The sequence below is a fragment of the Dermacentor variabilis genome, chromosome 3 (genome assembly GCF_050947875.1).
Source record: "Dermacentor variabilis isolate Ectoservices chromosome 3, ASM5094787v1, whole genome shotgun sequence".
Taxonomy (NCBI): Eukaryota; Metazoa; Arthropoda; class Arachnida; order Ixodida; family Ixodidae; genus Dermacentor; species Dermacentor variabilis.
In genome coordinates this window covers 227,299,488-227,319,354 of record NC_134570.1, presented here as the reverse complement: position 1 = coordinate 227,319,354, position 19,867 = coordinate 227,299,488, and the positions used below count along the sequence as shown (strand labels likewise).

The 19,867-nt window shown below is 45.4% G+C and overlaps 1 protein-coding gene across 4 annotated transcripts in view; it reads left to right on the top strand.

Moving 5' to 3' along the window:
* Positions 1-19,867, top strand: part of LOC142576680 (uncharacterized) — a 516,248-nt gene that overhangs the window by 338,783 nt on the left and 157,598 nt on the right. For 3 of the 4 annotated variants that reach the window (XM_075686909.1, XM_075686910.1, XM_075686912.1), the window contains exon 12: positions 11,132-11,238. The exons of the other annotated variant lie outside the window; for it this stretch is intronic. In XM_075686909.1, the coding sequence (XP_075543024.1) occupies positions 11,132-11,238 (107 nt within the window). The remainder of the gene's footprint in view (positions 1-11,131; positions 11,239-19,867) is intronic. 4 annotated transcript variants of the gene reach the window in all.

Sequence of the window (19,867 nt, the reverse complement as noted above, 5' to 3'; positions counted from 1 at the left end):
GCGCCGGTGTATGAATCCTGCCGGGTTCTTGCGAAGCACAAAGATAAAGACGTGCGAGAGATCATTGAAGCTCAGGCTATCTGGCAGAATAGAGACACGTGTGTTAGTGCCCCTTCAATCGACCTGTTAGATAAGGAGACGGCTGTTTTGGATGGGTAAGATTTGGATAAGGTGGCGCCACTGTGCATGGGTTTATAGGTGTATTTCCTGAAAATCAAGTTGTTGAAGTTAGCGCATTGTGTTGTCGTCTCCCTTTCGTCCTTGTTTGCTGGTGCTAAATATGCTTTCAATAACGGTAAAAGACAGGAAGCGAGCGGTGTGGATCAGAGAGCATGCAGGGATAGCCGATATTCCAGTTGTCAGGGGGAGAGAGAGGGAGAGAAAACTTTATTTGGTCCATTAAGGGTTTAGCGTTCGGTCTTCGTTTTCATCGCTGCAGACGCTTGACCTTCTTAGCAGGATTGGGCCCCTAGTCCAGGGCTGCACTGAGCCGCGCTGCTTCGCTTGCGTGCTTCACCATTGCCCTTTTGGCGGCGAGCTCGCAGCTGGTGAGCCGACTCTCCCACTGCTCCGCACTCGGGGTTTTGTGTTGGTGGAATGTGTAGTTACGTTTACACTCCCAGGATATATGGTAAAGTGTGGAGGTTGCCCCGCACCACGGGCATGTGTTCCTGAATTGCGTAGGATACATCTTGCTTAGTATATGTAAGTTAGAGAAGGTTCCCATTTGCAGCCTCCGCCAACTAGCTGCTTCTTGCTGTGTTAAGGCTTTGTGAGGCGGGGAGTATCTAATTCTCTTGCTTCTGCGGTAGTTCAGTAACTCTGAATAGCCGACCTCCACGGTGAAGTGCTGTCCCAGGGCCTGTGGCCGCTCGACTCTGTACGTGATCTCGCAAGCCAAGCTGTCTGCCCTTTCATTTCCTTCTATCCGCGTGAGTGCCGGAATCCAGATTAGTTTGTGGGTTACGATGTGTCTGAGGGGTCCTGCCTTGCGGAGGATAGCTAAGCCAGCCCTGCAGATTCTACCCTTTGTGTAGTTCCTGCATGTCTCTTTTGAATCCGTTAAAATGACCATTGATTTGTCTTTTCGATAGCCCTCAGCCGCCGCCAGCGCAACAGCGACCTCCTCCGCTTCCACTATCCTGGCGCTACGTGTAGTTGCGCAGGTGATTAGCTTGCCTGCGTTGTCAACCACTACCGAAGCTGCCTTAATGTAATTTGTATGTCTATTCCATGGATACAGTGTTGCATCCGTGAAAACCATGTTTTCTAGTTTGGCTAAATGCCTTTCCACATTATCTGCCCGCGCCTGCCTTCTGGCCGTGTGGAGATTTGGATCCATGTTTTTTGGAATGGGATTGACCTGCAGGGTCTTACGTATCTCGTTGGGTATATCGGCGGATCGATCGAGATGCCTCCTTGGGTCGCGACCTAACCTTGTCAGGAGCACTCTTCCTGTAGCCGTGTCTCTGAGTCGGTGAAGCTGTGCTCCAAGCTGTGCTTCTGCCAGTTCGGCGAAGGTGTTGCTAACGCCTAGCTGTATCAGCTTGTCGTTCGGTGTGTTTCTTGGTAGGTGGAGTGCCGTCTTGTAGGCCTTCCGCAGGATTGTTTCTGCTTGTTCCGTTTCGCTCTTGACAGCGAGTAGATTACCCTGCTGACTATGAGGCTTCCGACTAGTTTTAGCGTGTCGTCTTCTTTCATCCCATGCCTTCGGTGGGAGACTCTGGTTATCATTCTGCCTACCTGTTCAGCCGACTTGCTGAGCAGGCTGAGTGTGTGGCTGCATTTCCTGCTTGCTTGTAGCCACATTCCCAGGACTCTTATCATGTTCCTCTCCGGGATGTTTTGCCCCTCCAATTTCACCTCGAGTGGTGCATCAGTGGGGTGCCTTCCTACTTTCAGTAGCTCAGACTTCTCTGTAGAGCAGACTAGTCCTTTTTCCTTCACGTATCTTTCTATGCAGCTTGCTACTTGTAGCTTCTCCTGTTTCTCTCCCAGGGATCCATGGTTCACCCAGACCGTGTTGTCGTCTGCGTACATCGCGTGCTGGATGCCCTGGACTCTGCTGAGTCTTTCTGCTAGGCCGATCATCGCCACATTAAAGAGTATGGGCGAGGTGACCGAGCCTTGGGGTGTGCCTTTGCTTGGGGTGGTGAAGACATCACTCCTCAACTCCCCTAGTCCCACTGTGGCCGTTCTGTTGGTCAGGAAGTCTTTGACATAGTCATGGATTCTCCTCCCGCAGTTGGTGTTATTTAGCCCCTCCATTATAGCGGCGTGGCTGACGTTGGTCAAAAGCACCTTTTATATCAAGTGCCATGACTACGTTTTCCCCATTCTTGGGCATTGTCTCCAGGACCTCTTCTTTAAGTTGCAGAAGCACGTCCAGCGTCAGGGAGAAAAAAATTCACCGACGATTGCCATACTCCCTGATACAAAATTTGAGCACAGATCTATACGTGATAAAAGTATGCGTGTCAGTATTTTGTATTATGATTCTGTAGGTATTAGGAGGAGAGTGGTGTGAGTAACGTGGCTGGTGTGGAAAATATATCTCTTACGGCGCATTTCAAACGGACCGAAATATGGCGCGACAGCCTGGCTACTCGGCCGTTGCGAAAGGCGGCACATGTGGGACGCGTGGGTGCGTTTCACAGCAATCCGTCACAGACAGACCTTCGCTTATGCAGTGCTTTCTTTCATATATGGCATCGGTGGACGCGCTCGGTGCATGCCTTATCGATGGCGTCATCGATGAACACACGATGGCGCGCTACTCTGGCGCCCTCTCATAGGGGTCGTCACAGCAGAGCCCGTCTTGCGCGGCACTATGCTTTTCTTTTCACGCTTTCGCCACACCCTCCGCTTTCCTTCTCATGCTCTCTTCGCTGTCGCCGCCTTTCATCCTTTGCTGAGCTGCGCTTTCCTCTTTCATCCTTTGCTGTGCTTGTTCGCTCGATCACGCCACAGGAGGCAGACGCTCAACGCAGGAACGGGCACTGCGCTCTAAAAATGCAGCTGCGCTGGCGATGCAACGCGTAGCGCAGATAACCAGTCCACCACAGAAGGAAAGCGCAGTCGAAGTCGGCAGAAATTATATCAGGTGATTAAATTAGGTCATTTGCCGGCGCAAGTTGAAATCAGCTAGCGCAAGGCAGGGGGTAATTGCAGATCGCTGGGAGATGCCTTCGTCTTGGGGCAGTGTACATAAACATAGGATAATGACGACGATGATGAAGCTTAGTAACTGTACAATTTCGCAACACATCGCTCTTATGATGTTCTAATTAGTGTTAAGTGTAAAATTTTGTATTGCAGAATTCTTTCCGTACATTATGAAACATAGCAGATAACGTCAGTTGATGCTTGCAAACACTTGCTTAAGTTTTTTTTTAAAGCTTTATTTGATGCACTCGCATTTAACTTCGCGCAAAAATTTGCCGCAGAGAGTCCGCGCAATTTTTTTTTCTAAGTTTAATTTTGGATGCATAAGTAGTTACGCCAAACCTGCGTGTAACTCTTGTGCCGCTCATTAAGCAAACCATATATGTTCCGAAGCGCTTGATTACGCAATTTATTCCAATTGACGTGAGTAACCGAAATCCTCTCAATTTTACTTTGACAAGGCCCATTACACGTCCTTTATATTCGCCAAATGTAAACTTTGTGTAACGTAGAGTTTCTTCGGGACAGTGTGAAACAGCATAAACTGGTCATATAACGTTTTCGAGCACATGCAAAGGAAATCTTTTACAAAACTGTTATTTTGTCCACAGGATGACATCCACTGCGCACGCTATATTGCTGTAGTTTTACCCGCATGTTTGCTAGGTTTGATCTTTGTGACGCTTTTAGTTATGTCGAGCTTTCAGGCTAAATTTAGCGCCGATGGTAAAAAGCATTAGTAGTGCTCCAGAGCACTTGCATATTTAACTTATTGCAAAAGTCACATTTATCTCGCACACTTTACACTTTGACTACGCCCATTACCTGGCCCTTACTTCCACCAAACATTCCATGTTTAGTTCACCGAGGACACCGGGCGAAAGTTTTATGACGCGTGCAAATTGCAAAAAAAAGAAAAAGATGGAGGATTCATTAATTATTTCCGAATCTCCTAATAAAGCCAGAAATTTTAAAGTTTTGCTACAGGTCGCATTTGATTGTTCCTTTGTAATTAGTTACTTTTTATCTGTAACGTGTGCATGTCTGCTGCCGTCTGGCCTAGTAGGTTACCGGGTATTTGCCACTGGGTATGTGCGTGAACCGGAACCTCGGAAACACTGCATACGTAATATGTGCCCATTTTTATGAGCAGTACACACCTGAAGGGTTGGCGCACACGTGAGTAACGTGGCGCACTAAAGGAGTGCGCGCACCGACTGCAAGCAAGCCACCCACAACCAACGCAACACCTTCACTTTGAGAGCGGCCGTTGGATGGACATTCGTGTAATAAACTTCTACACCTGCCTCTTGTTTTCATGGAATGCATCATCAAAGTGTCTTTACAGGCCGCCAGAGAAACGAACTACAAACCCGGTATGGCATGAAAATTAAAAGAAAGATACGAGGGTTCAGCAATTATTTGCAACGCGTATACTTAAACCATGACCACGAAAGTCTCCCACCACATTAAAGTTAATATTCCCTCTATTTCCCGAGAATTTGAAGCGGGTGTCTTGTGCGGTTGTTTTAGGTCTTCGGAAAATACATAGCGAATAACGGCAGTATGGCACTGTGGAACGCTTGAATAAGTAACTTTATACAAAAGCTGCAATTCAAATACATAGGAAAAACATTTATTTTTCGTCACGGACAACGTGTTTGTTACTGCAATGAAATATAAATATCGTGGCTCGCATCGCTCGCGAAAGAGATCAGGGAGCAGCAACTTCATCCAGTGTTATATTGCACAAATCGGGAGAAAACGAGTACTCAGTAATACTTTTCAAATCGCTTATTTATTCTAGAGACTTCAAACATACAGTACGGCTTACACATAGAGTGGTCCCCATTTCGGTAAATTTTGAAATTTCTGCCCTTTATGGTTCTCTCACGGAGTAGGAAAGGCTTTTTAATCGTTTCATGTAACGCTTAAAACGTGCTGAAAACAAGGGTTTACAATTTTTCTTTTACCTCCTAATTGGCATAGGCATTTCAGAACTTTGCAGCCTATAGCCCCCCTCCCCTCCACCCACTTACCACATTTCTTCAAAGTATATGTTTCGTGAGTGATTTAGTTTTTCGTTTTTAAGTTGCGTTTAGTCGCATTAACAGCTTCGTTGTAAAACTTGCTCAAAGCTTCTAGGCGAGGCTCTGAGTGTCTTTGGGCGTATGCCAGCACAGGAGTCATTAGACTATGACAAGGTGAAGAAAACTTTATTGCAAAGATTCAGGTTGACCGCGGAAGGGTTCCGAGAGAAGTTTAGGTCATGTAAGCCTGAACATTCAGAAACAGGCGAGCAGTTCGCGTGTCGACTAACAAATTATTTTGAGAGGTGGATAGAGCTGTCCGAGATGGACAAAACTTATGAAGGGGTTCACGACAAAGTCGTGGGTGAACAATTTCTTGCCAGGTGTAGCAGCAGTTTAACGATATTCCTTAAAGAAAGAAAACTACAAACTGTGGAGCAGATCGCAGAGCAAACAGACCAGTTCGTAGAGGCACAAGGATTGAAAAATTTGGGAAAGGGCAACAAAGATGCGCACACGACAGCAGTAGGAGAGACGAAGAACCAGGAGCGATGTAGTAGAAAAGGGGACCCTAGAGATATTTTCTATTTAACCGGTTAGGTCATGTAGCAGTGAACTGTCGAGTGAGACATAATCATCACGAAACACTGGTGGTTTGCCAGTTGTGCCAAAAGAAAGGTCACAAGGTCGACGAATGCAGGACTAGGCCCATGGATAAGACAGCATGTATCATGAGTTCAAGAGAGGATGTACAGAAAGAGCTGGACATGCCTGTAGTGACAGGCGAGGTACAAAGACGCAAAGCTACAGTCTTGAGAGACACGGGAGCCAATACCATTTTAGTAAGGAGGAGTCTAGTGCCACCAGAAATCATGACCGGGTACTTTAAACCAGTAATCTTGGTAGATAAGTACGTTAAATATCTGAGAGGCACAGATTCAAATATCGACACCGTTTTTACAGGACTAGTCAAAGGTAGATGTGTGGAGGACCCCCTTTATGATTTGATTGTGCGAAATGTACCTGAGGTGAGGAAGGCAGACGACCCAGACCCAAGTTGGAGGAGGAAAAAGATGGACGCGGAAGAGAAAGAACGCTCAGAAGCGAAAAAAGAGTGGATGGAAGAGACAAATGTAGCCGCTGCAGTACAAACACGAGCAAGCAGTAGTAGTGCCAAACCTGACAGCACGGCTGGTTACAGCCATTAAGGGATTAAAGGGATACGGACACAAAAATTGGTGGGTGGTATTCTGCGTCCAAACAAAAGTTGAACTGTTAAAAATGACGAATACAACAAGCTGCTTAGAAAAAAAGAACGAGAAACGCCTTTCTTTTGCGATTTCCTGTTGCACCTTGCCTCCAAGCGGCCGCCGGGAGAAGCTGAAACTTGACGTCATGACACCCCCGCGTGCCCGCGCGCGCGCGGCCAAGGTCAGCCACAGCCGGCGCAGTCTTTCCGGAGTGTCGGTCCCTTGCAGCGTTTGTTTATCGCCGTCGGCTATGTTCGCACGTGGTCTGTCTGAAACATTATCCCCGTCAGCTCTCCATGCAGGTGGTGCATCTTACACGCGTGTTCGCACGGTCGTCGATCGGTATTGAAGTATTCTTCGTAGCGGAAGCAAATGCCCAGACATTACGGCGCCCACGGCTGTTATAACAGCATTATCGGTCGTGACACGCCGTCGCGCACGTCTCCCAGAGACGAGGTGCGTGAACTTTGCATACGTGCCTGTCAGCCACCACACCCAGCATGGAGACTTCTAAAAAATGGCTTCACTTGCGCGGACCACTTCGTCAACGATGCTTATGCGAGCGGGCTAGCCCGGCTGTGCTCAAAAGTCTTGGCATACCGCTCAAAATGCTCCTGTTGAGGCAATACAATTCAAAGAGCGGGTGCTTAGTGACGCATTCGTAACTGTTAGCTGTGTTCGCCAACTTTTGTTGTTCTTGCAACAGACCCTCTCTCTTTCTGTATGCATGTAGCCGCAGCGGTGACCGCAGGAGTGCCTGTTGAAAGAAGGGAAATTACCCTTTCATTGGCTGTGCAAGAACAAATATTCTCGGCTTGTGACAGAAATAGTTTACCCTGCGGATACATGTGTTTATCACAAAACAAAATAGTCATCTTGTGTGCACTCGCGCTGCATCTAATATTTAACGACAGCATACGAGCGCTCTTTTAATTGATCAAATATACAAAACACAGCCAGTGAATGAACGCCAGACAACAGCATACATGTGTAGTAATCTAAAATGCGCAGCACATTTATCTACATTGCCGTTTCACACGTTGCTTTTCAACCTCAAGCAAAAAATTACGGATTTTCATAGGTCTCTGCATAATCATGCGTCGGGTTTCATGACTTGGTTGTTCGCGCAGCATTTCCCTATTAAATGTCACAGCTAAAGACTTTCCTTTGTCTATGGCCACAGAATCGATGTAGCTAAATGATCTGGTCGACGGGTCCCTAGCGCAGCCGCCCATCTCAACGAGTTCAACCAGTAAATGGCTTCTAATGGCGTGAATGTGAAAGTAGCCGTAAACACAGGGCTATGAAACGACTGGAAAATTCTACACATGCCGTGCCTCGTCGCGTAAAAACGAAGTGTGCAGCGATCGAAAGCCGACAGCGTAGGTAAGCACGAAGCGACGAGCTACACTACCTATGATTCAGCCGTAATAGCTCCCTTTCTGCCTCAACGCGGGTCACGAAACTAGGCATTTTGCATCCTACGTAACATAATTTTAGGAACTGCTGCTGCTGCCCTTCAAGTTTACTAGAAAAAGAAATTAACATTTTGCTGGCCCGGACTGCCTGACCGGCACGTTCAAGGCCGCCTGCTCTTCATTGCCACTTGACGCGGAAGGCTCGTAACCGTAAGCGATTATATTTCTTGCTAAGTTGGAACGGCCCTCATCTACAGACGTGTACTCATCGCTGGTAGAGGCACCAGAACCCGAATCCATGCTCGCGATTGCAGCAGCGGCGCACCTCGAATGACCGTGGCCGGCCGGCTGGCTATCAGACGGGGGTGTCGTGACGTCACGCCTTCCAACTCGCTTGGGCCGGGCGGCGTTGCGCGCGCTCACAAAAACGCCAAAAATAAAGCCATCCGCTAAAAAATGAGCGAAGTGACTACTTGTTTTCAGTGTACTTGCACACTGAGGACTCATTTTCTGTATTATCGTAAAATGTTCAGATTTTGTGTCCGTATGCCTTTAAGTATAACGGCTGCAGAATTTAAAGAATTACAGAACAAGGATGAGTCAATACGAAAGTGTGAACTAAAGATATGGGAACTGGTGCGAAGGAAAAGGAATAGGACAGTGGTGGAGTTTATGAAGAAGAATAACTTATTGTACCAGAAGTGCATGTTTAGTTCAGGTAGGGAGGTACCACAGTTGATGATCCCGAAGGAGCTCAGGGACATAGTACTGAAGATAGGGCACGATAGTGGAATGACCGGTCACGAAGGAGTAAAGAACACTTTAGAAAGGATCACAGAAGAGTCCTTTTGAGTCGGGGTGCAGAGCGATGTGAAACGGTATGTGCAATCATGCGATGTATGCCAAAAGACAGTGGCTAAGGGACGTTTAAGAAAGTAAATAACGAAGGCGAAGAACAAGGAGAGGAGTAGAGTTTGCATGGTGATTGCCGAAGACAAAGAACACGGGGAAGTGCACACTTATATCGAAGAGAAGACCATGGGGGTAGAGAGGGTTAGGTTGAAGCAAGCCCTAGTGGCAATACAAGTAGAGAAGAGAGTTAATTCACAAGTTCGAGGAAGTGTTTTCAGATCTCCCCAGTAGGACAGAACTAGTACAGTGCGAACTACAGTAGTAGTAGGGCGGATTTCATGAGTAGAGCGCTGGAGTGATGAAATAACAAGAGTGTAACGCGGACGAATAAGTGTACACATGTAAAGTGGTGGGGACAATGAACTCGCAAACGTTGTGAACTGTGCATGTGGTGACATGTGCATGACATGTGCATGACAGCCACGACGACGCAAGGAAAAGCACCCAAGTCACAGCGGGAGAGTCAAATTCGCCACAAAGAAAACCGACAGCAGGCAGTTTTTTGAAAAAAAAAGAACTCCTTAAAAGGGCACCCATGTCATATGTAAGAGGCATGCGGCGCAAGAAAGGAACAGGACGATGTGCGCGGATCGGTCCAAACGGCACGAGCCCTCGAGGCGCGTGATCCGAGCTGTGATCAGGAGAGATGCGGCGCTGAGCGGGCATTATCGACGTGGCTCTGGGCCAAGAAGGTTGGAGCGTCAGCATCGCACTGGCAACGGGAGCCATGGAGGTTCGGTCAAGACGGTGACGCTGGCGATCCAGGGTGTGGCCGTCGACCTCGGCGCCATTCGAGCGAGGCTCCTTGGACCTGCTGCAGCCTCACGGCGATGCTGGGCGCTCCAGGAAGGATCCTCCTTCAGATGCAGACCAGCACGTATGATAGTCCCCGGGGCGTCTCGTCGGCACTCGAGGAAGTAGCGGTGGAACCCGGCGTTAGGCCTAGCCAATGAGGCCGGAGTGAAACGTCATCGACGGCGTTCGGGACACCGGAATCAAAAGACGGACAAGTGGACTGGCCGACATCAAGGCAGCGACATCTACGGCGTCGGCGATGAGGAAAATCTGGCAGGCAGTGGACTCGGAGGATACGCGCGACGACAAAAGGCTGTAAGGATGCTCCCTTTTGTTGTGCGCAGCTATAGGCTAGAGTTGCCGGACTTTCGCGTAGAACGCGCTGACTGACGTAGCCGGCAATAAGGACATGTTTAGTGTCTGTTGAGTAGGTGGCTTACGTGCTGGCGTCTCTTTATGGTGTTTTAGTTACATGAGTTCTGCTTTGAGTTTTTCAGTTTGGGTAAGTTAAAATCTGTTTGCTGTGCTGCTCCGCGTCTCCCGACTCCATCTCTCCCAACATCCGCAAGCCCCCGAGACCAGTGACATGCGACCAAAGTTTCGCGACAGTGTGTTGAGTGAGCTCCTGTACTATACCTTGTAGTGTGGTCTATATAGGTTAAGCAATGGATCTGGGACCTGAAAGAAGTGCGACGGGATGCTAACAAATTTCTCTCGCATTTACCGTTATATCAGCCTGACTTTTTGTTTGCGCCCGAAGCCTACTTATCTTACTGTCACTCTGAAAACCCTCAACAACTTTCGTGGTGGTTCTTGTTTGCAGACGACAGAAAAAACCTTAAAGTTGGAGAACTGGAGTGCGTGAAGCAGACAGCGTTTTGTGCAACCATGATGCTGATGATTTATTCGAATTCCTTTTATCACGGGGCGGTGATAAATAGTCCTTTCAGCTCCCTGAGGTATTCAGGTGTGTTACACATACCTTTAATTCCAGCATTTCGTATACATCTCCTTACCCTTGTCCTGAGAGCTTTTCCTTAAAGCTATTCCCTCATCTTTTTCTATTCCTTGGGCCGCTACTTACGCCTGTAATGAATCCGTTTCTATCCCCAGCTTGTCTTGCACCAACGCTCCAAACGCCACTTTCTAATCTCGACTGCTGGCTGAGCCGCCATGCAGCCACTAGAGGCCAGAGCAGACACGGCGCCTGCCGCGGCACTCACGGGACAGGCCCAAAAAATAGAGGAGGTGCCATAACATAACTGTCATATCGTTTTTCATTGCCGAGTGAGGTGTAAATATAAACTTCCTATAGTTTCGTTTTCCGAAATACTGCATTTTTAAACAACTTTTATAAAAAAGTCAATGGCCCAAATAAAAGGTCTGATTCCTATATTCACTATATTTTAACTTTTTCTTTCAAATTCAACAAAGTTAACGAAAATAAGTGCGGTGGTTACCGAAAAAACCGCTTTCTCCATTCCCACGTACCTAAAGCTTCCTCTTAAAAAATGGGGCATAAAGCCAAATACAACGCAACGGATACCTTGTTTTTTTGCAGGGTCGGACGGCGTTGCATTGGGCAGCGCGTTGCGGCAGTTTAGCCGTGGCCGAGCTGCTGTGTGCGAATGGAGCCCTGCTGTCGGTGCCAGACCTTACTCATCGCAGGTGCGCTCTGCTTCGAACCTGATATTGTTAACAGAGGATTCAGCAATTGTACGCAGATTGTGCCATACATCAGCGCCTGTGGCTCATTTTCATTCATTGTGAGAGAAGTAGTGTGTAGGCAGGTCCCGCTTTCGATGTCAGCCTGCCGTGAACTTGAGGCGCGAGTTGGCGCGCGATATACTACTTTTTGTCTCTTAAGTAGGAAGGATTAAAAAATGCGAGGATCCTACGCGCAGTGGGAATCTGCTTAAGCGAAGCTGGCGTATGTGTTTGCGAAAAACGCTGTTCTTCCTTAGCGACCATTTCAATATTTAGAGCCCATTGGCTCTATAAGTATACCGATGTTGGCATATTTTTTGCAGGGATGCGGGTCGCTCGACATCAATTAAAAGCACTCGAACATGCGGATCTCACACGCTACGATGGTCGGATAAGGAAAAACCACGAGGGCATGACGAGCGCGGCTTTACGAAAATGGGATGATGAGCACTTTGGAATGACGACGGCTTTGTGACGATGACGCAATTAGGACGCAAGAATGGCGACGACGGAATGATTATACGGCGGCGTTATTCGACTGCGTGACGACCACGGTATGATGATGGAATGACAACGATGCAGTGAGGTCGCCTTGATGACAATGACAGAACGATGACACCGCAACCATGACGACAATATGACAAGGCAAATACAATGACAGTGGAATTAAAACGAGGAAATGGCGACGACGGCCTGCTTATATTGCCGTTCTCTGCACCTTTCCAGTTCATCAACTTCCGTCCAAAGAGGCCTCGGTTTGAACCGTGCTGGGTTGCACTGTATTTGGTACTGGCCAATCGTGCACGACAGCAGCTAGCGCCCGCTCAACCATGCGTAACAGTAGCCATAAGAAACCACTTGCCTCGCTCTTTAAAAAAATGGGGCAGAACTCGTCTCACAATTACTGTCGACGGTAATGTGATTAGCATTCAGGAAATGTAGCGACAGACTATACACACTAAGAAAAAAAAGAGTATCTCTCACTCTTTTCGGAGAGAGTGGACTCGCCACGTATACGACACACTCTGTGGGAGACACCCGAACTCTCTTTCGGCAGAGTCCCGAGACTATCTGTGCTCGATACAAGGTGGTTACGTGACTCCACACACAACAGTCATGCACACTCTGTTGTAGTAGTCTCCTAATCCTCTCAAAAGGGTTACATGACTAGTGCTGAGGGAGTCCGTTACCTATTCTACATGAGTCAGATGACTCATGATAAAGGGTCACATGACCACTGCTGAAGGATTCAGGTAACTATTCTTGATGAGTCTGATGACTCCAGCAGTGTGTCAAGTTACCCTTAGTCTGTGGTGCAGGACTCTTGCAAATAGAGTAAAATAACTAATCCATGTAAGTCGTTTGACTCTCGGATGGCAGTGTCGGGCCGCTTTTCAAAATGTGTCACCAACTTTTGCTGTAAGTACACATGACTACGGCTAGTTCCCAAGATGACTACTGTGAAAAGACAACTTGAACTGTGAAAAGAAACTCGCCAAAAAGGACATGGCGGGTTAGCAACAAAAAGTTAATATTTCATCACCCTTTGTTATTGCCTTCTGGAAAATTCAAATGTATCAGTCAGCACAGAATCACCATAAAAGCAAGACAGTTCTCATTACTATTAAACTGGAATCAATAGCCAACCAAGCAAAACAGCCTTAAATAAACATCCAATATGTAGCCTGCAGGTGCATATGCATGACACTGCAATGCCACTCAGAACCATAATGAGACCCCAAAATATTATGTAACTCATGTAGAAGTTCAATTCACCACTGCACAAGTCTCTTATGTCAAAAGATTTATAAGTTAAACATCTTGAAGGGGCAGCGCAAAAAGACGATGACAGAAGGCAGGAACACACAGGACAGCGCTGAACTCACAACTAACTTGATTCGAAGGCATACATACACTTATATACACAACCCATAGCCACGTGCTCTCCCATCCATGGCGTCATTATCAGTGCGCAGGCAAAAAACACGCAAAACCATTTAATCTAATGCTACGTTATGAAGCGGCTTAAAAATTCAAATTCACTATCATGCAAATTTATCGATGGCATGCTTACACAACGCAACCCTTTTTTCCTGATATAGAAGGCCTCCAATATATAAAGACACCACAATACTTTCCACGCACAAAAATCAGACTACGAGGGAGATAATTGAGGCCTTCTATATCAGGAAAAAAGGGTCGCGTTATGTAAGCATGCCATCGATAAATTTGCATGACAGTGAATTTGAATTTTTAAGCCGCTTCATAACGTAGCATTAGATTAAATGGTTTTGCGTGTTTTTTGCCTGCGCACTGATAATGACGCCATGGATGGGAGAGCACGTGGCTATGGGTTGTGTATATAAGTGTATGTATGCCTTCGAATAAAGTTAGTTGTGAGTTCAGCGCTGTCCTGTGTGTTCCTGCCTTCTGTCATCGTCTTTTTGCGCTGCCCCTTCAAGATGTTCAACCAGTACCAACTCGCCCAAATGTCGATCCTTCTACATTTATAAGTTAACCCTATTTCACTGTTCTCCGAGACGTGTTTTTATTTAGAACTTACGATTTAACATCCTAAGCAAGTAAGCTACACATAACAAATAAAAAAGGCTGCAGTTGTGTACAAAGGAGACGTAGATAATGAAGTGCAATAAAAACAATATTCCAACTTAGATTACATAATCTATGCATTATACTATGCTTGCTGAAAAGAACTGGTTGGCAATTGATAATCCAATCTAACAGTAAAAACAGCTGTCTTACCTTATGGTACTCTTGTTGGCACTTTTCCCACACAACTTGTGCATGTTAGCGTCAGTTGAAAATTGATCTGAAAAATACCACATCAGAAAGTTGTGCATCAATTTTATTCTGTCATACAGCATGCAACAGTGTATAAAAGCCTCATAACTGACTATATTACAAAAATAAATAGAGCAAGATTTATACTAATCGTTTATTTATGTTGACAAACATACTTTTCCAGGACGAAGTATAATAGCTGACACAGATAATTTCACAGATTGCAATAACCACTGATACAAAACTTGCCATAATGCAAACACGCTGACAAAATATGTAGCACAGGTAGCCGTATTTTGTTACGGCAAAGATAGCACATGAATGATGAGGACAAGGAAGGAAGCAGAAAACAAACAAACTACACCCAGCTGCATGCACGCAGCTGTAACAATACACATGGTGCACCAAGATCCAACAGAAACAAAGAGGAAGATGTGAGGAAGGCTTCTTTTACTCTTCACAAGTCATCCTGTAAGAGCAGATTATGCACTGGCTGTAATCTATCCTCAGCACATACATAAATAAGTTAGATTAGGTGCCACACTTACAGATCACTCATACAATGTTCTTGTGATTATCCTTATTCCGATTTTTACCTTGGAAAGCATGACTGAGTGTACGTAAAGCCTCCCTACGGCTTGGCTCATATCAGAAAGAAGTGTTTCTATAAACACTGGATATCATGGACGGATGACTGACACATACCTCTTTTAATTCTTTTGTCTTTGTCATTATGATTGTCTACCACAGTAGTCATTTGTAGGGTGAAGCACATCCAGATAATACACTGTGAGCAACCAAGTGTGAATACCTGTTCTTGATTTCTACCTTTCTCTGGTGTCCAGCTAAGGTAAGATTGGCACAAAAAATTGTCTTCCCAATGTATGCGTTCCCACAAAACAGGAGCAGATGATAAGCCACATTAATGGTGCGTGAAATAAAACATCTGTGCTCAACTTACCACTGCCATTCTAATCTGGAGTGATTTTCTGCTTTGTTGTGTACTCTAGCACAGGTGCTACGCAGTTCACTTGGTGCCCAAAGCAACTCTCACACCATAGCAGGATGTCAATTTCTTTTTCAAATTCTAAGCGAAACTCTGGTTATGGGAGACAATTGCAAACTTATAGTTTTGCTTTGTATCTTCATTATGTCTTTAACTTTAGCCACTTCACTACTTTTCTGCAGGTGCAGACAGGCCATTGCACCAATACTAGGTTATGAAAACACCAGAGCAGGGTAGAAAGCAAGAACAGATATTTATAATTTGGGTTCCTACTGTGCATTGCATGGATATGTTTCAATGAACGATAAAACTGCTTGGTAGATAAACACATGAAAGATAAGAGAATTAAGCTCGAAGCCTACCATATCAGTAACTGGGAATTTTATGTGTAAATAAATCAACTTTTGTGATTCCCAGTGATGAAACAGTTATGACAATATGTGCCAAGGCAGTCAAGTCACTCATGCTCACAAAGGAAACAAAATAAAAACAAGCCAGATTACAAGAAGTTCGAACTTGCAACCTAAAGTGAGACACCTCACATTACTGATTTACGTATTTACTGAGCATAAATTACATCTGGCGCATAATCTGCTTGTACAAGATGACAAACAATGAGTTACTGTTGCTTTCTCTCTGGGGCATTTGGCTCTTCTGAACACACGCACATTGTATGGCACAGCTGCGTGGATGTACCTGGGCACAGCTCTTGGTTAGCACCAATCTGTTTTTATGCTCCTGTACTGTTATCGTTGTAATTTATAATTAGCAAATAGCCTAACTATTGGGTTGATCAGCACTATTTTAAACAAAACATACTGACAGATTTCCCTGTTTATCGCTAACAAAGAGGTGGGTACATCATTTCAGATTTCACGAAACAGCTGTGGAACAGAACAAATGCTGAAGACAGAAAATCTGCAATGACCAGTACCTTTTTTATAAATCAGTTCAGTTTATTTTCCTTAAAGACCCCCGATTTCAGGGGTATTACATAAGGGGTGGGTACAAGTTTCGAATTAACACTAGTTCAAGTAACGTTCCAGGGTGTCTACCAACCGGGAAAACCGTGAATTCTCAGGGAATTTGAATAGTCTGGGAAAACTCAGGGAATTTGTGCTTTTATCGGGGAAAATTAGCTGTAACTTTATTGAAAGGGAACGAAAGTCGTCGTAATTCTGGCTCCAGTAACAGAGGAATCGCAACTTATCATCTTTGGCGCCGTGTTATCGGCAGGAAGTATTGCCAGAGTAGTTAACGACCGATTTTCCAGACGCCCGATTTTTCGAACATGCCCGATAATTCGCACGGCTTTGGGGCACCACCACGTACTCCATATAGTCAATGTATATTGCCTTGACTGCAGGTCCCAAATGGCATTAATCAAAGCCACCACCGCCGTCATTTTGATTATCTCGCCGCTCGAACCGGCACTCTCGCACGCAGATGCGCTGGCAGCCGTAGCCATCACCGTGGTAACGTTAGGCCTAGCTGCTTCTACGTTCGCTATTAAGCTTCTTGCCGTGCGGTGCTGTGTTTTTCATTGAAATAATTCGCCGTTGTCAGAAATGGCACCGACTCCGTCTTTGAAATCCTTCCGATTGGCTTCGAAGTTCGCAGAGCACAACGCGTTGCGTAGTGCGTCTCCGAAAGTTAGCTTTACCTGACTACAGCATTGTTACGCGGTGAAGGATAACAACCGTGGGAAGGGGCGATTGTGAAGGGACACAGTATGTATCCCTAATTATACACGCGTGCACCCCATCTCCTGTCACAGTACGAGCCTCGATATGCCTAATGAGGGTAGTGGCAAGGCTTAAGAGCTTTTTCGGGCGTGCCTATGGCAATTTTAGCCCTTAAGGGCAGTTAAGGACATGCATTCATTTTTTCGGACTGCCCGATTTTTTGGATGTTTTTGCGGCCCTTAGGAAGTCCGAAAAATTGGACGTTGACTCTACAACTGACCAAGACGATGCTTCAAATGATCGATGGGGTGAACGCGTGGCAGAAGGAGGATGAGAATAGAAAGGACCAAAGTACCGAGGAATTAACGGGAAAGGAAGCGTGCCACCGCCTCTTTGAAGGAGCTTGAGCTCAAAAAACAAAGTGTTGGCTGATACCGAGATGTAGGTGTCCCTCATTGAAACCAAAATAAACTCTTTAAAGCAGTGAAACCCAACACAGATGTTGTGTATGGGCTGAGAGTATGTCAGGACCGTTGAGGTTGAATTTCCAGCTGCAGAGAGAAAATATTAGTCGTGACAAAGTTCAGGCCTCATACCGATAAGCTTGCTATCAGTTGATAGAAATAGCTCGTATTCAAAAATATTTTCTTATGTATGAATCTCCTTTTCATTCATATTTGATAATGTTCGACACAATATGGAATGGGTTTTGCCATTTTTTTCGCTATGCCCTCTGTTTTCTTTTTAAATAAAATAGATATTACTCCTTACTATTCAAACTGGATTTAGTCATTTTTTTGTTTAAACATGCTTCCAGAGAGTGACAGCACTGAGCAACATGGTGTCAGCCTGCCTTGACATAAAACAAAGTTCTGGCTCATTCAGGGAATTTTGCAAAGGTGCTCATGGAAAACCTGGAAAGCTCAGGGAATTTGGAAATGTCAACTTGGTAGACACCCTGCGTTCAAGTTCAAGCGCGCATATATATACACATACATAGTATACATATTCAAGTATATTCACACATGTATTTACACATATCAAAGCCTATATATGTAGACCAGCATACACGTATGTAAATACAAACAACACATATAAGGAAAAATCATGTACAATGTAGTTGGAGGTGGTCAGTAACATGTTGTAAAAATACGGATGGGCAGATTATGTCGACAATGGCAGCGGGGAGGCCGTTCCAGTCTGCCGCCATGCGAAGAAAAAACGAGGCTAAAAATGTTGATGTTTGTGAGCGTGGTCGTGAAACTTGCAGCGAGTGGCTCGTCCGGTATGATATGCGTGCTGCGGGCGTGATATATGGTGCTTGATGAAGGATAGGACTGTAAAAGAATTTGTGGTAAAGACAGCGGGAAGCGATGCGCCAACGTAAAACGAGGTCCGGAAGCCCAGATAGTGATTTCAGTGACGTGACGCTTACGTCATATGAGTACGACGAATGGATGAATCGAGCGGCGCGGTTTTGTACCGCTTCAAGAGCGTCGATGAGATATGCTTGATGCGGATTCCAGACTGCTGAGGCGTATTCTAGTTTCGGTCCTACAAGTGATGTGTAGGCAAGTAATTTTACATGATTGGGAGCTTTCCGCAAATGACGTTTTAGGGAACCTAAAGTTTTGTTAGAAGCTGAAATGATGGTATGCACATGCGTACACCAGTTGAGGTTGTCTGATACAGTGACACCGAGGTATTTAAATGTGTCAGTTGATTCAAGAGCGAAATTATTAATTGTGTACGCAAACGTCCAAGGGTTATGGCTGCGGGTGAACGACATGCTTTTGCATTTGTTAACGTTTAGTGTCATTAACCAAGTGGTACACCATTCTGAAATATTAGTAAGGTCACTTTGTAGGGTTATCTGATCCGAAGTGTTAATTACGGTGCGGTCGATAACACAGTCATCCGTGAACATGCGCATATTACAGGATACATGCAAAGGTAAGTCGTTGATATAGATTAAGAATAGGAGCGGGCCAAGAACTGATCCCTGGGGGACGCCTGACGTTACCGGAACCGGTGTGGATAGGTGGTTATTTATAACAATGTACTGCGATCGAATAGTAAGAAATTCTGCAATCCATGTTAAGACAGTAGGATGTAAATTTAGCGGGGAGAGTTTCGCAAGTAATCGTTGGCGAGGCACTTTATCAAACGCTTTAGCATAATCAAGAAAGATCGCATCAGTCTGTATGTTACTATCCAGGTTAGTGTGGATGTCATGTAGAAAAACTGCAAGCTGTGTTTCACATGACAACCTCTTGCGGAAGCCATGTTGTGAAGGATGGAAAAAGTGATTACTGTCAAGGAAATTCATTATGTGGGAGTAGATCACATGCTCCATGATTTTACAGGGGACGCTTGTTAGAGAGACAGGGCGGTAATTTAGTGGGGAATTTCTGCTACCTGACTTGAAAACAGGAACGACCTTCCCTGTCCTCCAGTCATCTGGAATGACTCCTGAAGAAAGTGACTGTGAAAACATTAGGGTGAGATAAAGTGAGACGTTGTGTTTGGTGTTTTTCAAGATTTTGGTATTAATTTCGTCCAATGCAGCAGAAGATGACAATTTATTATTTTCTATTATGGATGAAATTCCATTTTTCACAAAAATTTATCGCTGGCATGTCACAATGAAAGTCAAGCAAAGGTAAACATGGGGGTGTGGTCCCTTCATCAGAAAAGACAGTAGCAAACGTGGTGTTGAACAAGTTCGCACAGTCCACGTCCGTGATCCTTTCATTCAGGTCACTGGTGAGTACGATTTCTCGCAGTTCGTCGTCTTTCAGTGTTTTCCAAAACTGCTTGGGATTAGTTTTTAGTAGCTTGGGCAATTCTAAGTGGTAAAAAGAGTGCTTTGCTTGATGTAGAGTAGAAAGGTGGTTTTTATCTGCTTCATAATATTCCTCCCATGCTTTTGGTTGATCTCTAACCTTTGCAACCCGGAATAGACGTTTCTTTTTATTTTCAAGCCTTCTTAATGTTTTCGTAAACCATGGTTTGAGATGACTGGCTCTGAAACTTACTTTAGGTACAAATTTATCGGTTAATTCCTTCAGCTTTTCTTTAAAACATGTCCAATTTG